Raw genomic sequence first — 20,534 nt, forward strand, 5'->3', positions numbered from 1 at the left:
TAATTTGTACTTTACAATTTGTCCAGCTGAACATAATCTAATGTAGCACACAAAATTGCACATATTTCGATAATTCTCCTAGTAATTCAAAAGACCAGCGAACATGTTAAAAGTAGAATCGAGACTCGAGGTAAGAAACTCGAATCGAAAGTAACTTGGTAACTTTCAACTTCGTTAACTTGTATCGGAAACGTACGAGCGTTCTCTTAGGCGCTGTGGCGCTAGTGGAATGTACAATGTTGGATCGAAAGAAAGAAAAAAAAAAGGAAGAGAAGGGAAAGAAAACACGTTGTGGTTGAGCGTAAAGAAAGGCAGGGAACAAAGAGCATCGTTGAAAGAAAGTCGAAGAAGACCGGAAGCTTCGCGTCGAGAAACGAGTTTCCTGGTTCAAGTGTTTGAGAAGCTCGTTAACCGTAAAACAGTCAGTAACTTCCGGACCATTATCAGTGTTTACGGTCCCATTATCGTTGCATGAAGCAGCAAGAAGCAACTTGAACAATGCGCCCGTTAATTCTAATTTACTATACGACAATAATCTTTGTGACCGATGACATGATTACCAATTTAGGTCAGGCCAAAAGGCTGAGATTCGCTAAAGCTCGCACACACTGTTCGTGAAACGTATTTTATACGGCATGTTGTAGAAATCATGATACTATTAACAAGCAAGGGAAATTCCACGAGCGACGTGGAACAACGTTTGACCATTCGTTTCCCGGAAAATCATATTTGAAACTTTATTCGGCGTTTGCGCGAGCTGGAACATTTTTTGGGTCACCTTCGAGTTTCATTTCTGTGTTAAGGTTGACTGACGGAGGAACGAGTGGATGAATTTGTAATAGAAAAATATATTGAAATAAGTATAGGTATAAGTATTATAGGATTTTTTCATTTATTTAAAAATATTAGAAATTAGGTTTTCCAATGATTTCTATCCTATATGATAAGTTTATTGATCGATAGATCTATTTACGATAGATTAAACAGGAAACGATAGTTATTTAACGTGAACTAAATACAGTAATGTGCTATGACTAAGATAACTAAATAGTTAATTCACAACTCGACTCTCCACTCACGACTACCACTCCCCACCACTCGACTGTCAACTCACAACTACTCAACTCGACTCTTCACTCACGATTACCACAACTCGACTCCCCACCACTCGACTGTCAACTCACAACTACTCAACTCGACTCTTCACTCACGATTACCACAACTCGACTCCCCACCACTCGACTGTCAACTCAAGACTACTCAACTCGACTCTCCAGATAACGACCACGCGGTAAAAGCTTCCAAGCCCTTTTGGCCTAACGGCACTTAGTTGCCAACCCAATAAGAACGCATCTATGATACGCCTGTTATTATATGTTAGGAAATTAAATTTAATTCAAATATATATACACCTTGAAGAATAACAAGTATTTTCGTGCCGTAGGTAAACTTCAAAATGATCTAAATGTAAATTGGCGCGAAAGATCAGCGAGTAGAGATTTTCCGAAAAATTCTTTCTATTCTCTTCGTGATGACAAGCGCAACGGAAAATGAACAGTAGGGTGGAATTAAAAAGGGAGGTTTTCCTCTCGGATTTCCAGCTGATAGCGGTTCTTCCCTTGGATTTCCAAGAATTGGTGCGTGCAGAGTTAATTAATATCTTGTTCGAGCCTGCTTTTTGTCGACTAACGTTAATCGCGATCATAAAATTGATATTCGCGATTACGTAAAGCGTTTATGAAAATATCGTGCGCGCTACGATACGAGAGTCGGAAAAATTCCAGGTGCAAAAATATTTACATCGGAGAAAAATATTAAAGAGTATTATATAAAAAAACGTTTATGTCATATCACGGCGCAACTGCGTTTATTCCAACGAAATGTCACGTAACTCGTTTCCGCGACTCGATACGTCCCTCGTGTGTCAAATTCAAACGAAACATCGGTGAAATGTAACAGCAAATAATTAATTTTCCTCTTTATCGTTCGCCTGCACTCGCACTAATTCTCCTTCGAAGCTAACGGATTTCGTTCACGCGTGAAGGAGAAAGAGTTTCATAAAAATTGTCCTATAAACGCTAGAATAACATAATTTTCTATAAAATTAATAATTTTTTTATAAAATCCACACGAGAGACGAGTGAGAGTCCCGGTGACCCAACTTTCGCTGCTGCAACTGAATCGAACTATCGTGCGAACGAAAAATAATAACGAGGAAAGTAGTTGGCGAGCTCGTGTACGAACTGCAATTACGTAAAGCGTTCGACGCCGAAAAAATGCGATAAATTCGATAAATAGAGTCCCACGTTTATATTTACAAACATATGCGACCTTATTTTCGAGCAACAGCTTGTTTCATGTGATAATAGTCGTTCGCCAACGTTCGGAGAAATTGCTGCAACTGACCTAACTGTACGTTCGAACTGAACTTTAGCTAAGCTCTTATTATATGCTTGTAACCACCGACGAGCATCAATCCGCTTATGGCTTATATGAACGTCCAACAATAAGGTCCACGCACTATACGACACGCTGTTACGCTTCGCAGTTCGTGCAAGTTCGCAAGTATATTGCGGTTATCACGTGTGTAGCGGCACATAAGTCAACGGAAGATTTGAATCGGCAGAGACTCGTATTATTGTGCCTCGGGACACTGTAGCGGGAGCATTGTACTCTGATACTGTACTCGACAACAAAGCTTTTCAACGGTTTCGTCGGTAGAAAGTATATCTCCGAAGCGTAATGTGCCATCGATATCCCTACGATCCTTTCGCCAAATATTTGGTAGGAGATGTGGCAACGTGGACGTGTAACGAACGCGCGCGTAGTGGGGATATCGAGGGGCGACGGAAAGAAACGAATCGGATGAAGAAAACAGTTGGAATCGAGAGTCGTACGTAAAGAGTCGAAAGCGAGAATCGTTAATTAAATATACTCTACACGTCCTATACGAAAATCACCTCAATACCAGCGTTGTTTTGGTTTGCTAGGTTCAAAGGTAAACAAACTGCGGATAAAATATTATCGCCGTTATTTGTAATCGTCAATCGGAATTACATTCGAACTTTTTGTAGTAACGCCGGTACTGTTAAAGCGATACTATATAACGTTTTATCAAATACAAAATTTATTAGACCAGAATAACTATTTTACATATAACATAATAACTTGAAGCATTAACGAACAGTGCTCTATTCTCTTGTATATCTAAAAACAAGAATTTGTTTTATTGCACATTCATGCGTTCCACACATGTTGAGCTTGTTGATGGGTGACTTATTTTTTCAGTTACGAAGAATTAAAAAGTCCATGATGGAAATATCCGCACGCAGATTTTCTGGCGTTGCGTGTGTCCGACGATTCTATTGTTAGAAAAAACGCGCGTTATCGGTGCAACCTAACTCGGTCTCTCGTTGCAGCCCAGGCGGGCCTGGTTTTTCAATGGCTGGCAGAATCGATACTTCAGCAAGTTTTTCTTCTTTTCGAAAGGGCGGCCGGGTCGAAGGTCGAACGGTTCTGTCTGGTAAAATGTGAACAGATTCGAGCGGAAGATGGGCCGACTGACTCGGGAAACGAGCGAACAGGACACACCACTGTGTTCCAGCTATTTGTTCGTCACTGCCAAAGAAGTTTTTAAATTTTTTATCGCTGTGCAAATTTCTACGCTAGGTGCTGTTTCCAACCTAACCTTACTCTAACCTTCCTAACCTATCCCATAAATCACGATTGCCTCGAACAATGGCATAATTTCAATTTCAACGATTTATTTCATGGTACAAAGAGTTAATATGAAACGTCTAAGGATTAACAAAGGATCAACAAAAAATATCCCAAATAGATATTATTCGTTAATCGCTTTGAACATTCGTTAGAAATCCGTGAAAGCGAAACCTAACCTAAAAGAAAACCCCCCGGAGAAAACGGTAGGGCTCGTGCAGAAGATCCTGTCCTCGAAGACCTGAAGATTATCATTAATATGATTAAATGGGCCATCAATTATAACGGTTTGCTGGGATTGGACGAGAATGGCGTAAGAAAATGCAGCAATGAATAAGATAAGAAGCGAAAAGAAGATGTTGAGCGGACGATAGACATCGACGAGTAATATTAATGACGAAAGTTAGCGCAAGGAATTTGTTCGACGATAAATACCCTTTTACGACCGCCACGATCACCTTGGTATCTCTTCTTCTTTTCTTTTCTTTTCTTTTTTATTTTTTTATCGCCCCTAGCCGCGTTTCAAACGCTCAAGAGGAATTCCAAGGAGCCAGAGTGGAAAACTTTCGCCAGAAGAATCTCCTTTGCTCGTGTTTAATGCGAGCAAATTTTTAATTGGCGAACTTTCCCAGAAAATCCGACTTACAAGAAATCGTTCGAGTGCCGAAAGATTCACCTGAAAACAAGAATACCTGACATTCCTTTGCCTATCGAACTGGAAATCTTTCCGCAGGAATTAACATTGACTAAAGTTAATACTAATACTTGTCGTGTTGCTGGGACCTCTTGGAAACGAAATTTTCGATGTTAGCACAATGGTTGCCGTCTTGGCGCGAAAATTTAAACGACCGAAATACGAGATACTGGACATTGCGCAAAACGATGCAAAGGTACATAAAATTTATTTGTGCAAGATGTTGCAAACGGAATTGGAAACGAACGGGTGCTAAATTAACGCGATTCGTGAAAATCTATGAAAAGCAATTCGGCAATTTGGCGCGGAAATTCAAAAAATCCACAAATGCCAAATATTCCAAAGATCGATCGAGAAAGCCCTCGAATATCGCTAAAATAGTGTTAAACACGTGGTGAATTGGACTTGCTATTGTACCGAAATCGATCAAATTTAGATCGGCAATTCGGCGGGAAAATTCAAACGATCGAAACAGGACAGCGGATATCTCACGAAACGGCAGGGAAGCTTGAAAAATTCGATCGACAAAAGGGTGTCTCAAATAAAATTCGATGCAAACAGGTGTTAAATTGAGCTGTTCCCGTGGCGAGATTTCGTGAAATCGATGAAATTCGTGGAACGTTGTCGCTATCGCGATCCTCTCGTCGCTTTCGTAAAGATAAGCCCCAAGTGCTTCGCTATGAATAGGTGCCCTGACATTTAATGAGTCACGTTTTCTTCGGCAAATCTCGAACAACCTTCAAAGTACCTAGATACCATTTTCTTCGACTCATTAACGTGTCAAGGAAATCAATTTCGATAATTATTGGCGGCTAAGTATAGCAACGCGCATGCCGACGTCAGCTGATTTCGATGTGCCGTGTTCCTGGCGAACTGGAAACGTTGTTAAAGCGGAGAATTCAATTAACTACCGGGCTCTGTTGTATCGGTTATTTCCCTAATTTCCGCCCAACTCCGTACCTGTCTATGTAGTTTACGTTAACTTTTATTATTATTGCCATTTCCCACTAAATCTTCGCTAAAAATTAGACAGGAAGTGACGATAATAGCGGACCAAATTTTATTACTTCTGATATTCCTATTACTGTTGTTGTTGTTTATTCTACATACAAATTCTATTTCTTTGCTTCTTATGCATGTTCTATATGTATTTATACGTGCTTTTTATATGTACATTGTCATTTCTGTACATACAGAATAGTAGAGAAAAGTAAGTGGCCACCTAATGACAAAATCCGCAATCACTTGGTTGCCAACCTAATTTTAATAAGTTACTAAATTTAAAAAAATACTATTGGGTTGGCATATTTATTTTGTCATTAGGTGGTAATGACAAAATCCGCAATCACTTGGTTGCCAGCCTAATTTTAATAAATTACTAAATTTAAAAAAATACTATTGGGTTGGCATATTTATTTTGTCATTAGGTGGTAATGACAAAATCCGCAATCACTTAGTTGCCAACCTAATAGTATTTTTTTTAAACATAGAGATTTTTATACCTGGGTTTTGTAAATGGTTGAGAAATGAAATATTTCATGGTTTCTTCGCACTGTTGATATTAAATAGCGATGCTAGATGTTGGGATATTGGAAAATTTACCTCTTCACATACGATTTTATCTTTTTTTAATTTTTCTCCATAGCGGCTGGTACAAACGACACGAGTTTATAGCGTCTCGATGACATTCGAATATCAGCTACAAGAATACGTAATAAAAGCTGGCGGTATCAGTTTCAAAATTTTAATGTCACATTTACAGGACGTTTCAAAGTCGTCGCGAGATGAAATAAACGAAAGCACAGAATGTTGTAAATCCTCGATACCACACAACTCTCGTCCAAAATATTTTATCGTATCGTTCGTATTTTTCCAGATATTTCAGTCTTCCCAACTAAACAGGGAATATCGTGTAAACGTATATTTTTTAAGGCTCGGTGAAATCTGATACTTTAGAAAAAAACAGGATAAAATACGGGGAACTACAAAATAAAATACGACTATTTCATATGTTGCAACCTCGCATAGAAACAGGACCGTGTAAACAAAATGTAGTGCACTAAACTAATAAAAATGTGCTTCGTAGTCAACGCGTAAACGACAAAATAAAAATCTATTGTACGATCATTATATTTTCGACAATATTTTTGTTTTTTATATACATATTCTTGTACCATTGATGTACACGCGAATTTTTTATAGAAATTCTGCCCTTCGATCGTTTAAAAATACAAAAATGATGGAGCAATATATTTAACGTGTTCGTAGGTAATGACGCAACGCGTGCGTCACGAGCATCTCGAATTCGACACCTGAGGACGCATACGTGTGCGTCATCCGTCGTTATCGAAAAAATTAGCAACTCGGCGAAGAATCTTGCGACAAAGAAGTCTGTATCTGCACGCGTATTCCAGTAGCCAATTTAGTCTAATTAGATTGGTTTAGAATATTGAAATTAGTTCACAGACACATGACCCCTTGGATTTATCTTTCAAGCGAAGACGACCGTGCAACTATTTCATTTCACGGTGACAATCGCTTTGGATAAAAAAAAAAAACACGTTCACTTTTCACTTTCGACTTCGCGACCCTCGCTTTGTGTCTGACATCTCCTGGGTCGCGACCATTGTTCCACGCTTGGTTGATGGGTTCCCTGGGACCCAGCCTACTGCCCGGATTTGGCCTCTGCTCGCTTCTTCCTGTTCCCCAAACTGAAAGTGGCACCAAGGTTTCTGCAGGAATCCCTGAAGCGAGTAAAAGCCTCCTCTGCTCCCATATTCAATACAACCATAAAGATAAGCCCGCGTATTGATCGAAAAGTCACACATACAAATAAAATGATATTGCCGCAGGCTGTGATAGCGGCACTTAGTATACAATCAAGGAAATCATCTGGAAGTCCTGAATGGAAGCCCTCTGACGATGTATTGGGTTGGCAACTAGATGGTAATGACAAAATCCGCAATCACTTAATTGCCAACTCAATAGAAACGCTTGGGAAGAAGGTGAGCCGCGTTATAAATAGAATTTCAAAAGACGTGCGCGCACGAGTCTTTCAACGACTGCGTGAGTCACCTAAAATTCGTGTAGAAAGGGAAGACGTATGTTGAATAATATTTGGGGTTCGACGTAGGAGCGAGAGAGAAGGAAGAAAGAAAGGCGAGGAGAATGTTTGGTCCAGGGTTTGCTAGAGGACTCGTCAGTAAGGGTTAGGCAACGTATATTCTTCCCTCAGCCTCCAGAGGTCTATGACGTGCGAAACTTTGCAAATAAGATTTCCTAACGGCCTCCCTATCCCAATATCTAAGGCAACGTGTGGTGCGTAAGTCTGGAGCTAGTGCTGCCCACTATACTACCGTGCCTCGCGCGCCTACTTCCCCTTCCACCTACCGTTTCTCTCTATACGTTCGTTAGTCGTCGAAGAAACCGCGCGACGTTAAGAAGACAACTGCGACAGGGTAAATTTTGTTTTATTATTTGATTTGTACTTTACAATTTGTCCAGTTGAACATCCGGTAAATTTTTCTAGCTAACAGGTTAAATGTGATTAAATATAGCGATTATTAAATATCGACATTGAATTTATACCTTGAAATTGATTAATATTAGATATTCAACTGAAACATTTTTCTATCATTTCTGAAAACCTACTTACACAGTTATATTCGAAAGATGTAAGTCAAACAATTTGAATCCGGAAAAAAACTTTAAATTGAACAAGAACTTGATTTCCTATCGTTCGAATAAGTTGTAAATGATTCATAAGGAGAAATAAAACGGATAAATGAAAGATCGGCGAATCTCTCTGAAAACATCGAATCAATTTCCGCGGTTAATGATAACAGTTTTATAGAACGTTTCGTTTAAGTCGACGTTTTGGACAGTTTCCTTTTGTATTTTTTTTTCTTTTTTTTTTTTTTTTAATTTTTGTTTGAAATAACAAAACGACTAAGCTTCTGTATATCGTTTAACTGGCGCGAAGAAGCCATTCGTTAACTTTCTTCATTTTTTCTGTCCGAGCCAAGCGACGAATAACGGTAGAATGGATTATTATACTTTCATGGATTATACTTCTCGTTTGTCGTGGATTATTTTCAGTAATATCTCTTAAAACGTCCATGGAATTTTCCAGCTCTCCTCTTGGCCCATTCTTTAACGAAAAATTACCAGCTGCGAATTTTCACGAACCAACGAGAATCGGCTTGCAGATTTACATAATCTTCTGCAAATGCTAAATTTATGTTTTTCATCGGGTGTCCCAACATTCCTTCCAACTTTTTAGATCCACACGTGAAATAATATATCAAAAGTATTTATTTCTCTTTATGATTTCCATTATCTTCTTCGTGTTCTCGTAAAATGCAAACGCAAGAAGTTCCATAGGACAGCGATAGCCTAAAAGGCAGCATTATATTTTCAAGGGGTGAAAATTCAATGGCTTAGAAGGTCGAAGCTTCGCTAACCTTTCTTTACGCCATGTTGGCTTTATTGGCCTTGGAAAGTTGCATAAATAACCAATCTAATCGGCAGATATCGGTAGGAAAATAGTCTACGACTCAATTTTCTCAGATTTTCCTTTTTTATTTTTTTATTTATTATTATTATTATTTTTTTTTTTTTGTTTAATGCATTAGCGTCCCATCGACATTTGCTTCATTTCTCAGATCTTATTTTTTTATCCGACAAAATTCTTTTCCAGTAGCACGCCAGCTGCAAAATAAACGCGACACGATAAACACGCGGAAACTTGTTTATTTTCGTTTCATCGGATGAAATTCAAACCGATGCTTCGTCGTTTCGGCGATACACGCGTTCGGATTAACGCATTTATAGCTTACAATTTGTAATGCTGAAATGAATATCACATATATTAAACAATATGACGTGCAATACTAATTATTCGTTAATAATTCAAACACCGAGTATATTGCAGGAAAATACGATGAACAAAACATAATACGCGATAGACGCTGTGATATGAGATACGTGACAACGTAATACGAGTTTCTCAGAAGCAACGCTAGTCGACTCCACTTTATACTCAAAATGTCTGCATTTTAATAAATTTCAAAAATAATGTTCGCAATAATGTCGTCCTTACATTTTGTTTCTCGATTCACCGACCTGTTCAACGTGGCGACTAAATTGCTTTACATAAAAATCTCGAACATGTTGGTTTACCAGGAGAAAGTCCAGTTTCTCTTCTCGCCAAATATTAGGTTGGCAACTAAGTGATTGCGGATTTTGTCATTGCCCGCTAATGACAAAACCCGCAATCACTTAGTTGCCAAGCCGATATTAAAGATACAACGTAACAAGATTATAGAAACTCATAGAGTGGCAATCGTCAACTTCCCTTTGATCATCGTAGTACACAGCAACTCTTGTTACCGGTAAAAGAATCTTCTCGCCGAACAGATAATCCGAAATCGTCGAAGCGTACGTCGGTGTGAAAGTTTTTTATTACTGGTGCACGCGACCCGACTGTACCGACTGAGAATTAAAACAATGGAAATAGGGCAGGGTAGCCGCTAGTTTCGCAGCGCATGTTCCATAGAATGCCGTTATACGCGTTCCAAGAGGCTACACGTTCCAGCAAAAGCAATTTTCGTGAAATGTTTCGCCGATTGTTTGCTGCTCGCTATTCACCACCGAGAGTTTAGAAGCAGAAAGTATATAGAGAAATGAGCTAGAGCAGGCACTTTCAATGAATGTATTAGCAATTAGTTGGCAAGTAGGGGAAAGCGGTAGACCGCGTAATATCGGCTTCGAACCAACCGTAACGTCAGAAGTGTCGAAAGCGGAGCAGCTCGAGTGGATCGAGGGTTTGAAGAGTTTAAACGAACCATTGTATCGCCGTTTAACCGCATTAAACCGGCCTGTTTAATATGTCCAATCGAAAAAGCTAACCCCAATCGATTCCGTGGCACTGCCTCGTTTTATTCAACCACGTAGACCGAGGAAATTACAGCGACTCGCCAACGTATCCCAACACCAGGCGAAACCGCGAATATTGTTATTCCTGAAGGTAATAACAGTACCGCACATTCTGGAGTATCGCGAAACGATAGTAGCGTACATCTACTCGCGAAATTACTCGAACGTTTTTAGAACATTTTTAGATGGACAGTTCACCGAACTGTTGTAACTTCGTCGCCTGAAATGTCTCGCTTGTTTTTTTTTCCGCGATGTTGACAAACGTCTCGGGTAGAATCTGAACGATTTCAAGGGCGACGTAACGTGAGACGTATCATATTTCGCGACGCGCTCCTCCAAAACGCTTAATCGATGCGTTCGACAGTGTCGCTTGAACGATACGTTCGAGAGTTCTGTAGCGGAGAACAAGCTGGGCTCTCGTTTAGGAAACTTCAAGCGGTGGCAACGAAATCTCAAAAACTTTCGTATAACGCGGCTAATATATTCGTAGCAAGATTTTCTGATAAACATTGGAATACTTTGGTGCATCACCGTATCACGACAAATGATTCAACGGCACAAGGAGAAATTTGGATATTTGACGAGGACACGAGACTGTGGAAACGCAAGTGGCAGTCGTTTCGTACTGACTGTGATACGCGATACCGTATCGACGATGCGGGTCGATGATAGCGATGGTAATTAACCGTTTCGTTGCTAAGTCCAACTATAGTCGTGATCCGTGAAACTTAATCCGATCCTACTGTTCACTCCACTGTGGCGAAGAACGAAAAACTCTTTGCCACGATATTGCAAGAAGTTCACAGAATGTTTCCCTTTCATTTCCATAAGCACTGTTATTCGATTGTTGTAATATATAACCTGGTCAAGGCCTTAAATTTCCTGCAAAATCTTCCCAGTACCTCCCATTCCACAAGACGCGCAAAAAGATCTAATCCCGTTGACCGAAACTTGGGAAGGAGCCGTTCCCCTGACATCAAATCGAATTTCCATATAGGGAAAGCTTCTTCTGGGAGAACGTTTCTCGTTGAACGGAACTTGCTTGCACGCAACATCAATCTGAAGTTCCAGCCAACAGCTTCGCAGCGAGACTCCATGATGAAACGAGTTCGAGTTGGGCAAACGTCGTCGTTTCGACAAACACCAGGCAACAAACACGAATTCGTTCTCCCGTGTACAACGGCGAAACGTCCAACAATGACGACAGAGAGAAAGAACAGAAAGCACGTCTGGTTCTCCTCGAGGCCATAAGTCGAGTACTGCACCGTATGGGGACAAGAGAGAAAACAGGAAGCAGAGGGCGCTCGGCAAACGAGCAAACCGCTGTTTACCTGACCCGGCTGTTTCCGTTTGCTTTGCGTGACGACGCAAAAGGATAACGTTCTTGTTGGAATTGTTCGGAAGAATCCAGCTTAACGCGTTCCTTGTCACGTACATCGCGTGGTCTTACTTGTCCGATGATTCGTTGAGGTTAGATTCGGTTCTTTGCTGAAGTTAACCCTTAGGCCGAGAACGTTCTTATGGTATCGTTAAGCTGCAAACCAGGGTCTTCCCCAAAGATTAGAAACTTCAGCGATGCCAAAATTATATTTGGCACATCAGAAACCTGAACACCGTGTATTGTTTCCGATAATGATTTCTTGAAGTTGGTAGGTCAGGATACGTTAAGATCTTTGGTATACCGGCGTTCAAGGGTTTGGAAATCTTACAGGCTTAGCTACGTAAAAAGAAGGGATAAAGGGAATATTAGGGCAAATAGTTGTGAATTTAAGCGTAACTTTTAATGTTGTTATCGATTATTGTAAGAGAGATACTCTGATACCACGAAGAAAATAGGAAAAAAATAGGTGAAATCATAATGGATTCAAACGCAATTTAAGTTAAATCGAATCGGATTTAGCTTGGATTAAGGAAATTATAATTTGTTGTACTAAAACTTTGAATGAAAAACTGCTTAAAGAAATGTTATAACTTACATGTATATATGCATATATATTGCAAAATTTTTGCCAAATAGATGAAAGACAGTTTGTCGTAATAAAACCTAATATAACCTAAAACAAATTTGACTCACGAAATTAATATTGGTTTAAATATGCCAGTAATTGCCAAGGCAAACTCTATATAAACTAGGTTTAAGTCAAAGATACCTTAAAACAGCATGTTTGAACACTTCAAAAATTTGTAAAAGGCAATCCGTCTTAATAAAACATAACCTGAAACCGCTGTAAGAGGAGAATTCTTTAAAAGAATGACAGAAATTTGGATACTCGAGGAATTTCTGACAGATGGAGGAAATACGATCCAGAATGCGAGCCTGTGTTACAAATGTATTCCATTTCCTTGGTATAACGACTCGCTTTTCATTCCACGGCCATTACCAGTTTTCCGGGAAACGAGGCCGTTCGGTTACAATATGTTAAGTACGAATCTCGAAATTGCAGCTAGCACGCCACGGAAACGTTGAATATACGTCCAGCAGTAAATCGTAAGCAATTTCGTTGAAGAGAGAGAGTAAAATCGATTTTAATGTAAACAGGTGTAAAAATCTCTTCGGATAAAAATTTCCCTAGAATTAACTCGAGTTTAGTCGTTAACAGCTATCGTCGAGACGTCAGGTATTACCAACATATCGATACTATAAATTACAATCTAGTTAAATTTTTCCTATTTGAAAAATTGATAAAGTCAACCAAATGCGATATAATGTATTAAAGTCTAAGTATACTAAGTATATTAAGTCGTGAATATTTCAAGAAAATTATCGAGATTATTGGTCAGGCACTGGTCAGCGACTTTGTTCTTCGACAATGCAAATCTAGATTATTTTTAACGATCACACGATGAAGGTTATGTTCTATAATGTGCACGACTTTTTTTATCTATAGGGTGTTGCAATGGTTCCCTGTATTTCTTGAATTCCTCTTTTTGCGTATATGTGTGCGTTAACCTCTTTATTGCTGAGTATTCCTTGTTGCAAATTCTTCTCGTCACTGAAATTCTTTTTCGGTTCTCCTTTTCTTCTCACTTCTTTTTGGTTGTATGTATCGCCATTTATTTTTTTTTATTGTCAGAGAGTTAAAATTCCTTTCTGAAGTCTTTACATCGCTCCTCTTATCGCTACAACGTTTCTGTTTTTACTATTATATACGTTTGTTCCCTTTATCAGTGAAATTCCTTTCTTCCTAAATCCTTGCATCGTTCTCCTTATAACTACAAATTTCTTTTTTCATATCCTCATATCGTTTTTTTATCCCCGTGTGCCCTCCTCTTCTGGAAAACTCGATTTCCTTTATCGTTAGGTATTATCCCAGCAATCTTCCCCATGACAGGATTGTTCTCCCCAAATGTGAAAGTTTTTCCAACTTCCAATTTCATCACCGTAGAGTGTACCCCAGGAAGTCCTTAGGATAACAGATTATTTCCCAACTATTGATCCACATGGATGGGGGACACTGTCCACGGAACTACTTGAAAGCCAGAAGCCAGGACATGTCCACAGCAGTCAGAAACGATTTTAGAAGAAGTGACCGCTGGTTGACCGCAAACTAACCACAAGATGGACGCCGTTGTTCATGTCAGATACTTGTGACCAAAGGATTATACGATGAAAGCTGGAGATCTACCGAGGAGCTAGGCTATGTTGTGCCGTGCTATTGTAAGCTTAAAAATATTTACTGCCATATATTTCTAGGCAACCGTCTCCGCTAAAAGCTAGATCCTAGTATAGTTCAACTTAACTTTTGTTAATTGTCTGGTGATACATGAAAGCTGGGGATTTATTGGAAAGTTAGGTTATGTTGTGCTATGCTGTGGTAGGTTTAAAAATATTTACTGCAATATATTTCTAGGGAATCATCCGCGCTAGAAGCCAGATCCTAATATAGCTCAACTTAGCTTTTGCTAATTGCCTGGTGATACCTGAAAGCTGAGGATTTATCGGAAAGTTAGGTTATGTCGTGCTATGCTATGGTAGGTTTAAAAATATTTCCTGCTATATATTTTTAGGGAATCGTCCGCGCTAGAAGCTAGATCTTAGTGTAGTTTGGTCTAGCTTTTGCTCATTGTCTGGTGATACGAAATGAAAGCTGAGGATTTGTTGGAAAGTTAGGTTACGTTGTGCTATGCTGTGGTAGGTTTGAAGATATTTGCAACGATATATTTATAGGCTACCATTTCCACTAGTATAGCTTCGCTTTCAGTGAAAACGGTTCCGTATATATGCGTGGAAGCAAATATTTTTGAAGCTAGTGTGCTATAATATAAGCTAACTTAGTTCTCGAGCTGGTGCCCGGCTTAATAATAGAGCAGCTTTGACGTTTAGATACTCTAGCACTCGCAGAAATCCGAGAGTTTTATAAAATGAACGATAGTCTTATGAATTTGAATTCTATGTGAAAAGGAAGCTGACCTTAAACCTTGGTGAATGATGCTTGACCTGAAAAGCATCTGCATGGTATTTCCAAGCAGAGCATTTTTAATTTAAGTATACTGATTTTCAGCAATTTATTTACATTCCTTGATGTTTCAGGCGGTGGATCGTGATAATCAATAAATAACGCAATATTGTATATTATTAATTATTTTCTGTAACAAAAGAATGCTGCAACTAAATTATGCAATCAATCGAAACAAACATTATTATTTTCCTATATACTGCTTCCATCATTTTCCACAATATCATTTTCATATTATATTTCAATTTCAATTTTATATCATATTATTTTTTCAAATGTTCGTCTAAATATGAACATTGTTTATACGTGTAACGAACGCTATATTGCTGTAAAGCTTCTCAACAATTATAAATTATATTTTCAATAATATACAGTTATTAATATATGGTTCAATATATAATTTCATTTATGATAAATGTCTTAGTATGAGTGAACAAGACCCAGGCCGTATATCCGGCAATTTCAACGACGTTATATGTGCACGCGATGCGAAAAACCGATTATTAAACCGAGAAGGTGGAAAAGTTGCGGCTAATACGGCAACGATACGCGTGCAATTAGCACGCCAGCAGACGATGCAATTAAACATTTAACCGTTAATTCGTCGGGCCGATATAATGTCTACAACGTTGCGACAAGCTTATAACAAGTTTCATGCCTTGATTTCAACGCCGGTCGTGAACGCTTCTCATCTTTCCTGTGTCTGGAATGACACATTATATCGGATAGGTTATATTTTCATCTTTGAAGGTTCTCAACCTCTTTTTTAAGTTTAGTAAATGTAATTTAATTTGGTAAATATATATTGATAATTATTGGTATACATATTTAATATATATGACTTTACTTCATTTTATTAATTATTATTAATTATTAATAAGGTTATTAATAACAGTTTAAACACGAATAATGTTTGTAAATTCGTACAGCGTACTATACCATAGTGAAGTCCTCGCTGTCAAATATGATTGGATGGATTTATTATAAGTCAGAGGTGATTAAAAAAATTCGTGAACATCCTGAAACACGTATGGCACAAAATCTGTTAATTAACGTGATCACCAAAATTTGAAAGACCACCGCAAAATTTTTGATTGCGTAAATGATAAAAATAGAAAAGCGAGGAATTTTGTACACAGAGGAACCGAGACCAACGATCATAAAAATGAAGTTATCTAGAATCCGAGATTACGCGTAACCTAACCTCTAAGCTTCGAAAGATGTTACAGTGTCTTCGATTGCATAGATTGTGGAAACAAAAAATTGCTAAAGATCGTTCTTCGTGATCTAAGATGGATAAACCGAGGGTAACAATCGTAAAAACGAAGTTAGAAGGAAGCCAGGAAACTTTGTGCCTGCTCGAAGAGGCGATCAGATTTTTCGCAAGGGCCGGATATCGTAGTAGAAAGACCATCGAACAAAAAGGAATCGCCATCGCGTATATTTCTTTCCCTCTTTGCCGTTCGATCATTCAATTTCGACAGACAATGAAGTAGTCCATACGGGAAGCGGAAGTAATCTGAGGACCGGCCTTCCATTAAAATCTGGGTCAGAATTCTTTGCTTCGTTCCGGCGAGTCGACGTTTCCAATATCCGCGACAGGCAATGGTTTCCCTAGGTGCGAAATTAAGTTGTAGAGAACGAAAAAACTGTGCGATAAGTTCCGTCAGATGTCTCTGTCATCGTTACGACAACCATCCCAATGTTTAACTCACAGTTCTGTCATTCGACAAAGTTTCTATATTTTTTAACGAAATATTGACTCATTTGAAAATATTTACAATAAGAAAGAAATGTTCAGAATGTTTGACGACGTTTGAACTCCACGCTTCGCTACATTTCGTCTGTTATCTGAGCCCTATATTAGACTGTAATTTGACCTCTACGCTGTGCCATAACTTGGACTTTGCACTACGCCATAATTTGAATCCTATGCTATACCATAACACGAACTTTATGTCACGCCATAATTTGGATCCTACACTACCGACTATCTATCGGCTTGGCAATTAAGTGATTGCGGATTTTGTCATCAGGTTGTAAAGACAAAATCCGCAATCACTTAGTTGCCAACCTAATATTTGGATTCGTTTACTGTTCGCATTTGGGCAGATGTCTAGTTGGTTTATAGCGTAATAAATTAGCTTTCCCTAGCACGATGTTAAAGGTACAACACGTGTGTTTCCGTTATTGGTCATCTAAAAGTGCGTCATCCATTGTCTTATGTTGTTTCACCACCTTCTGCCGTCTTTCCTGTCACGAACCATAGCTGTATCACGCTCACACCATATATTTCCTGTGCGATGTATTATAGTGTCACATTAATGGATCGTGATTTAGAAGCACATCTATCCAACAACGAAGAAAAGTAGACTTGTAGAAAATCTCAGATTCTTCTGTTCTTCGATAAATCAGCTGATTGGGAGCGTTACTAGAGAAAACCATTTTCAATAATTGGTGTTACTAATATTATTTATATTATAGCAAAATCTCGGTCAGATAAGCAGCTATTATAGTTCACAAAATTCCTGTAGGATATCCTGTAGATATTCAAACATGAAATTCTAAATCAAATACGAACATCTAAAAACTGGCCCAATTAACAAGGAGCAAAGGTTTTTTGTTTTATGGTATAATGAATACTGGGAGCTGCAAGGAAACGTAAAACTTCAACAACTGGGATTTCTTGTTTGGCTTTCCAAAGTAGGAGGAGAAGACAACAGGTACCTGGATGAATGGTTTTATTTAAACATTCTATTGATACTGTGTCGTGGACCAAGGGAAATCGACTGCTCTGTGTCTGCCACAGAATGGGCATTCTTCGTAGAGTGACCATTGCAGACTAAAGCTTCCAAGAAATTCTAGATTTTAGGAACTTTTAGTTGCCTTTTACCTTTGATCGGCAAAGCCTCAGTGATGTGATCTCACAGAAGCATCGAGCAAGGAAGCAAATTTTCTTTAAAGCCCTACCACGAACAACCATGTCATTGCCATATATTTATGGTAATTCTTGTCCAATGAAATGTAATTACGCGTACCTATTAATATGTCACTGTAATTAGTAAAAAAGATGTCTGAATAACTTTATCAGATAAATGAATTTTATCCTCTTTTACTCGATAATCTTCGTTTTCTATGCAAGTGTATTTAAAAATTGCTAGCCAAGAACAGTAAGAAGCACAGTAAGAAAGACAGTCGACTATTCCTAGACTTTTACTCTTCATCTACTCAACAAAATTGCGGATAATGGTTCAAACCATCCACAGCTGATAATAATACAGAATCTCGACAAATATCGCAAAGATAGAGAAAGATCTGATCCGGCTTAAAGAACCAAATGAATTTCAGGTCACTCACCGCGACTGAATTGATCGTTATTCGCGATCACGCGCTCGGCGTTCTTCCTGGCGATGTAAAACCACTCGCTGCTGTTGCTCAGATACTTGTACTCGATCGCCAGGTCCTTCACCAGAATTCCATCTTGGTCCTGAAGTCGATGAGCAAAGGGACAGTAAAGCCAGTGGTCTCCATACTGCAGCTTGTCATAGCAATTCCCAGCGGCGAATATATCCTCGTCAAACTCGACCATCGACAAGACGCTGGCGTGTAACAGGTACTCCGAGGAGAGCATTACGTCTGGCGCGTATTTCCACAGTCTGGTCAGCATATTGGCCCTGTTCACCGCGAGATTAGCTTCTAATTTGAACCTTTCCTGAGCATATTGGTCCACGATTCCCTCGCCCAGGTTTAAATCTGTCCCAGCGGTGCAGTTCTCACCGAGAATATGCTGATTCTCGATGATACGAAGGAACCTCGTGACGATGTCCACGTGGACAGGTTCCTTGCTCGACTTTCCTTGGTCTCCGCTCTTCTCATACTCCTCGTAATCTTCATTTTCCGAATTGTTCCTGTCTCCGATCATGCCATAGTCGTAAATATCGCCTGATAGAACGATGTCCTCGTCGTCCAGGTCTTTCCTGTCACCAAACGATATTCCATGCACGATGTTTCCATAGCTTTCGGTCCCATTGCCGGCAGTTCTGTTAGAGATTTTAAAGATTTTAAACTTGTTTCTGCTCAACGTTTTCTTCCACTTGTATAAAGAATCGTTTCTATGGCGCACTTTCCCTTCTTTTCTCTTGTCAGACCCAGCTTCCGATAGTCTGGTGAGCAGCTTGTCCAATTCTGCTGTAGATCGTTCGTCGATCGTGCCCGACGATCTCAGATCTTGGCCTGAGATCGTGTTAGAGCTTTCACTCTTGCTCCTAGACCGGTCTGAAATCGAAATATCCTCACTTTGAGATTCATTGTCCATCTGCTCAGCTCTTCTACTGGATCCACTAAACACGTACGAGGACTCGGTATCATCTAGCTTCACCTGTCTCACGAAATGACTTCTGGATCTACCGTGTCTGATTTGGGTGGCTGGTCTTTCTATGTTAGTTTCCAATTTAGATCTAAAGGAGACCAACCGATCCTCAGGCTCCTGCTGATTGTCATCCTCGTCCAGTAGCGTGTCCTCCTCATCTTCTAGCTCCATTGAAGGCTCCGTCACGCTTTCGTGCATCTCCAGTTTGTCGACCAGCTTTCGTTCGATGAAGGAAGGCCGATGGTTCTGCTGGTGCCGCAGCAGTTCCTTGGGCCTCTCGATCTGAGCCTCTTGGTCAGCGTAGCCGGCCAGCCCAGTCCAAAGCGTGCACGTGAGCAGGACGAGCGCGTACCAGTGGCATAGGATACTCATCTTAGATGAGAATTCACGGCCATCAAGGGCAACGAGCTGTACAGATCCCGGCCCAGTCACGTCATCCGGACAGGAGCCGGGATTGCAACGCGGCTACCGTCATTTCCGTCACGTGTTCGCACCACTACGTTCCACTAGGCTTCTACCGATCCGAAATTAACTGCCACGTTTGTCTGTCGCATGTTTCTCGCGATAGATTCACCGAGTCACGATCGATCATCCGACGATCGACGATTTGCACTGTGCAGCCACGATTTCCGCACTGTTCTAAGAGACTTTCGAGTTTCTTGGAACAGGGACCACGGTTTCTCGCTGAAAATGTTCATCTTCTTTTCCAAGAGAAATTATAGGCAATAATCGAAATCGAGTTTGAGAGAGTTTGGTAACGTTTGAGGGGCTGTTTCAGGTTGGGTCATCGGAATTTGAACAGTAAATATCGGTTATGTCGTGAGTCATCGCTTCGAGCAACGTCGAACCGAGAGGATGACAGCGTTTTCGAGCGAGGGAGCGCCAAGATCCACTCGCGCTCGCACGCGGCGCCAGACTGAGGGTTGAAACGAACCAACCCCCGTGCTACGACGCGGTTACAACGCGCATGCCTCACCTGGATGATTTCGTTAGAATCAAATTGCATCTGTGTTTTCTTCGGATACGTGGCACGGATCCGCGTAAAACAGGGTAATCGTTAACGAGCAACTCGACAGCGTTCTTCGTTTTTCTTTTCTACACTCACAGCATATTGCAATAATCATAATACAAGTATAGATAGAATTATTGATACGATGAAAATGATCAACTCTTAATGTTGTTAACTACTCGAAACGTAAGAAAATTGACGTGTTCTTCAAGTTTCTGAATTTTTATTTCTTTTAAAAATGTCAGCTGTTAAAGTAATTAAAAATCGTACGAGAATTTAATCAGCAACTCGATTCTATATATTTTTAATAATTTAATTATTTCGAATAAATCGTTCATTGCTCTTGTCAAA

At 39.6% G+C, this 20,534-nt stretch overlaps 1 protein-coding gene across 1 annotated transcript in view; it reads right to left on the reverse strand.

Annotated features, from left to right (window-relative positions):
* Positions 1–20,099, reverse strand: part of LOC100648300 (probable G-protein coupled receptor 158) — a 162,879-nt gene extending 142,780 nt beyond the window's left edge. The window contains exon 1 of the mRNA XM_020867195.2: positions 18,163–20,099. Within this exon, the coding sequence (XP_020722854.2) occupies positions 18,163–19,546 (1,384 nt within the window). The 5' untranslated portion in view covers positions 19,547–20,099. The remainder of the gene's footprint in view (positions 1–18,162) is intronic.
* Positions 20,100–20,534: the final 435 nt, after the last annotated feature.

Source organism: Bombus terrestris, chromosome 16 (genome assembly GCF_910591885.1).
Source record: "Bombus terrestris chromosome 16, iyBomTerr1.2, whole genome shotgun sequence".
In the NCBI taxonomy this organism is placed as follows: Eukaryota; Metazoa; Arthropoda; class Insecta; order Hymenoptera; family Apidae; genus Bombus; species Bombus terrestris.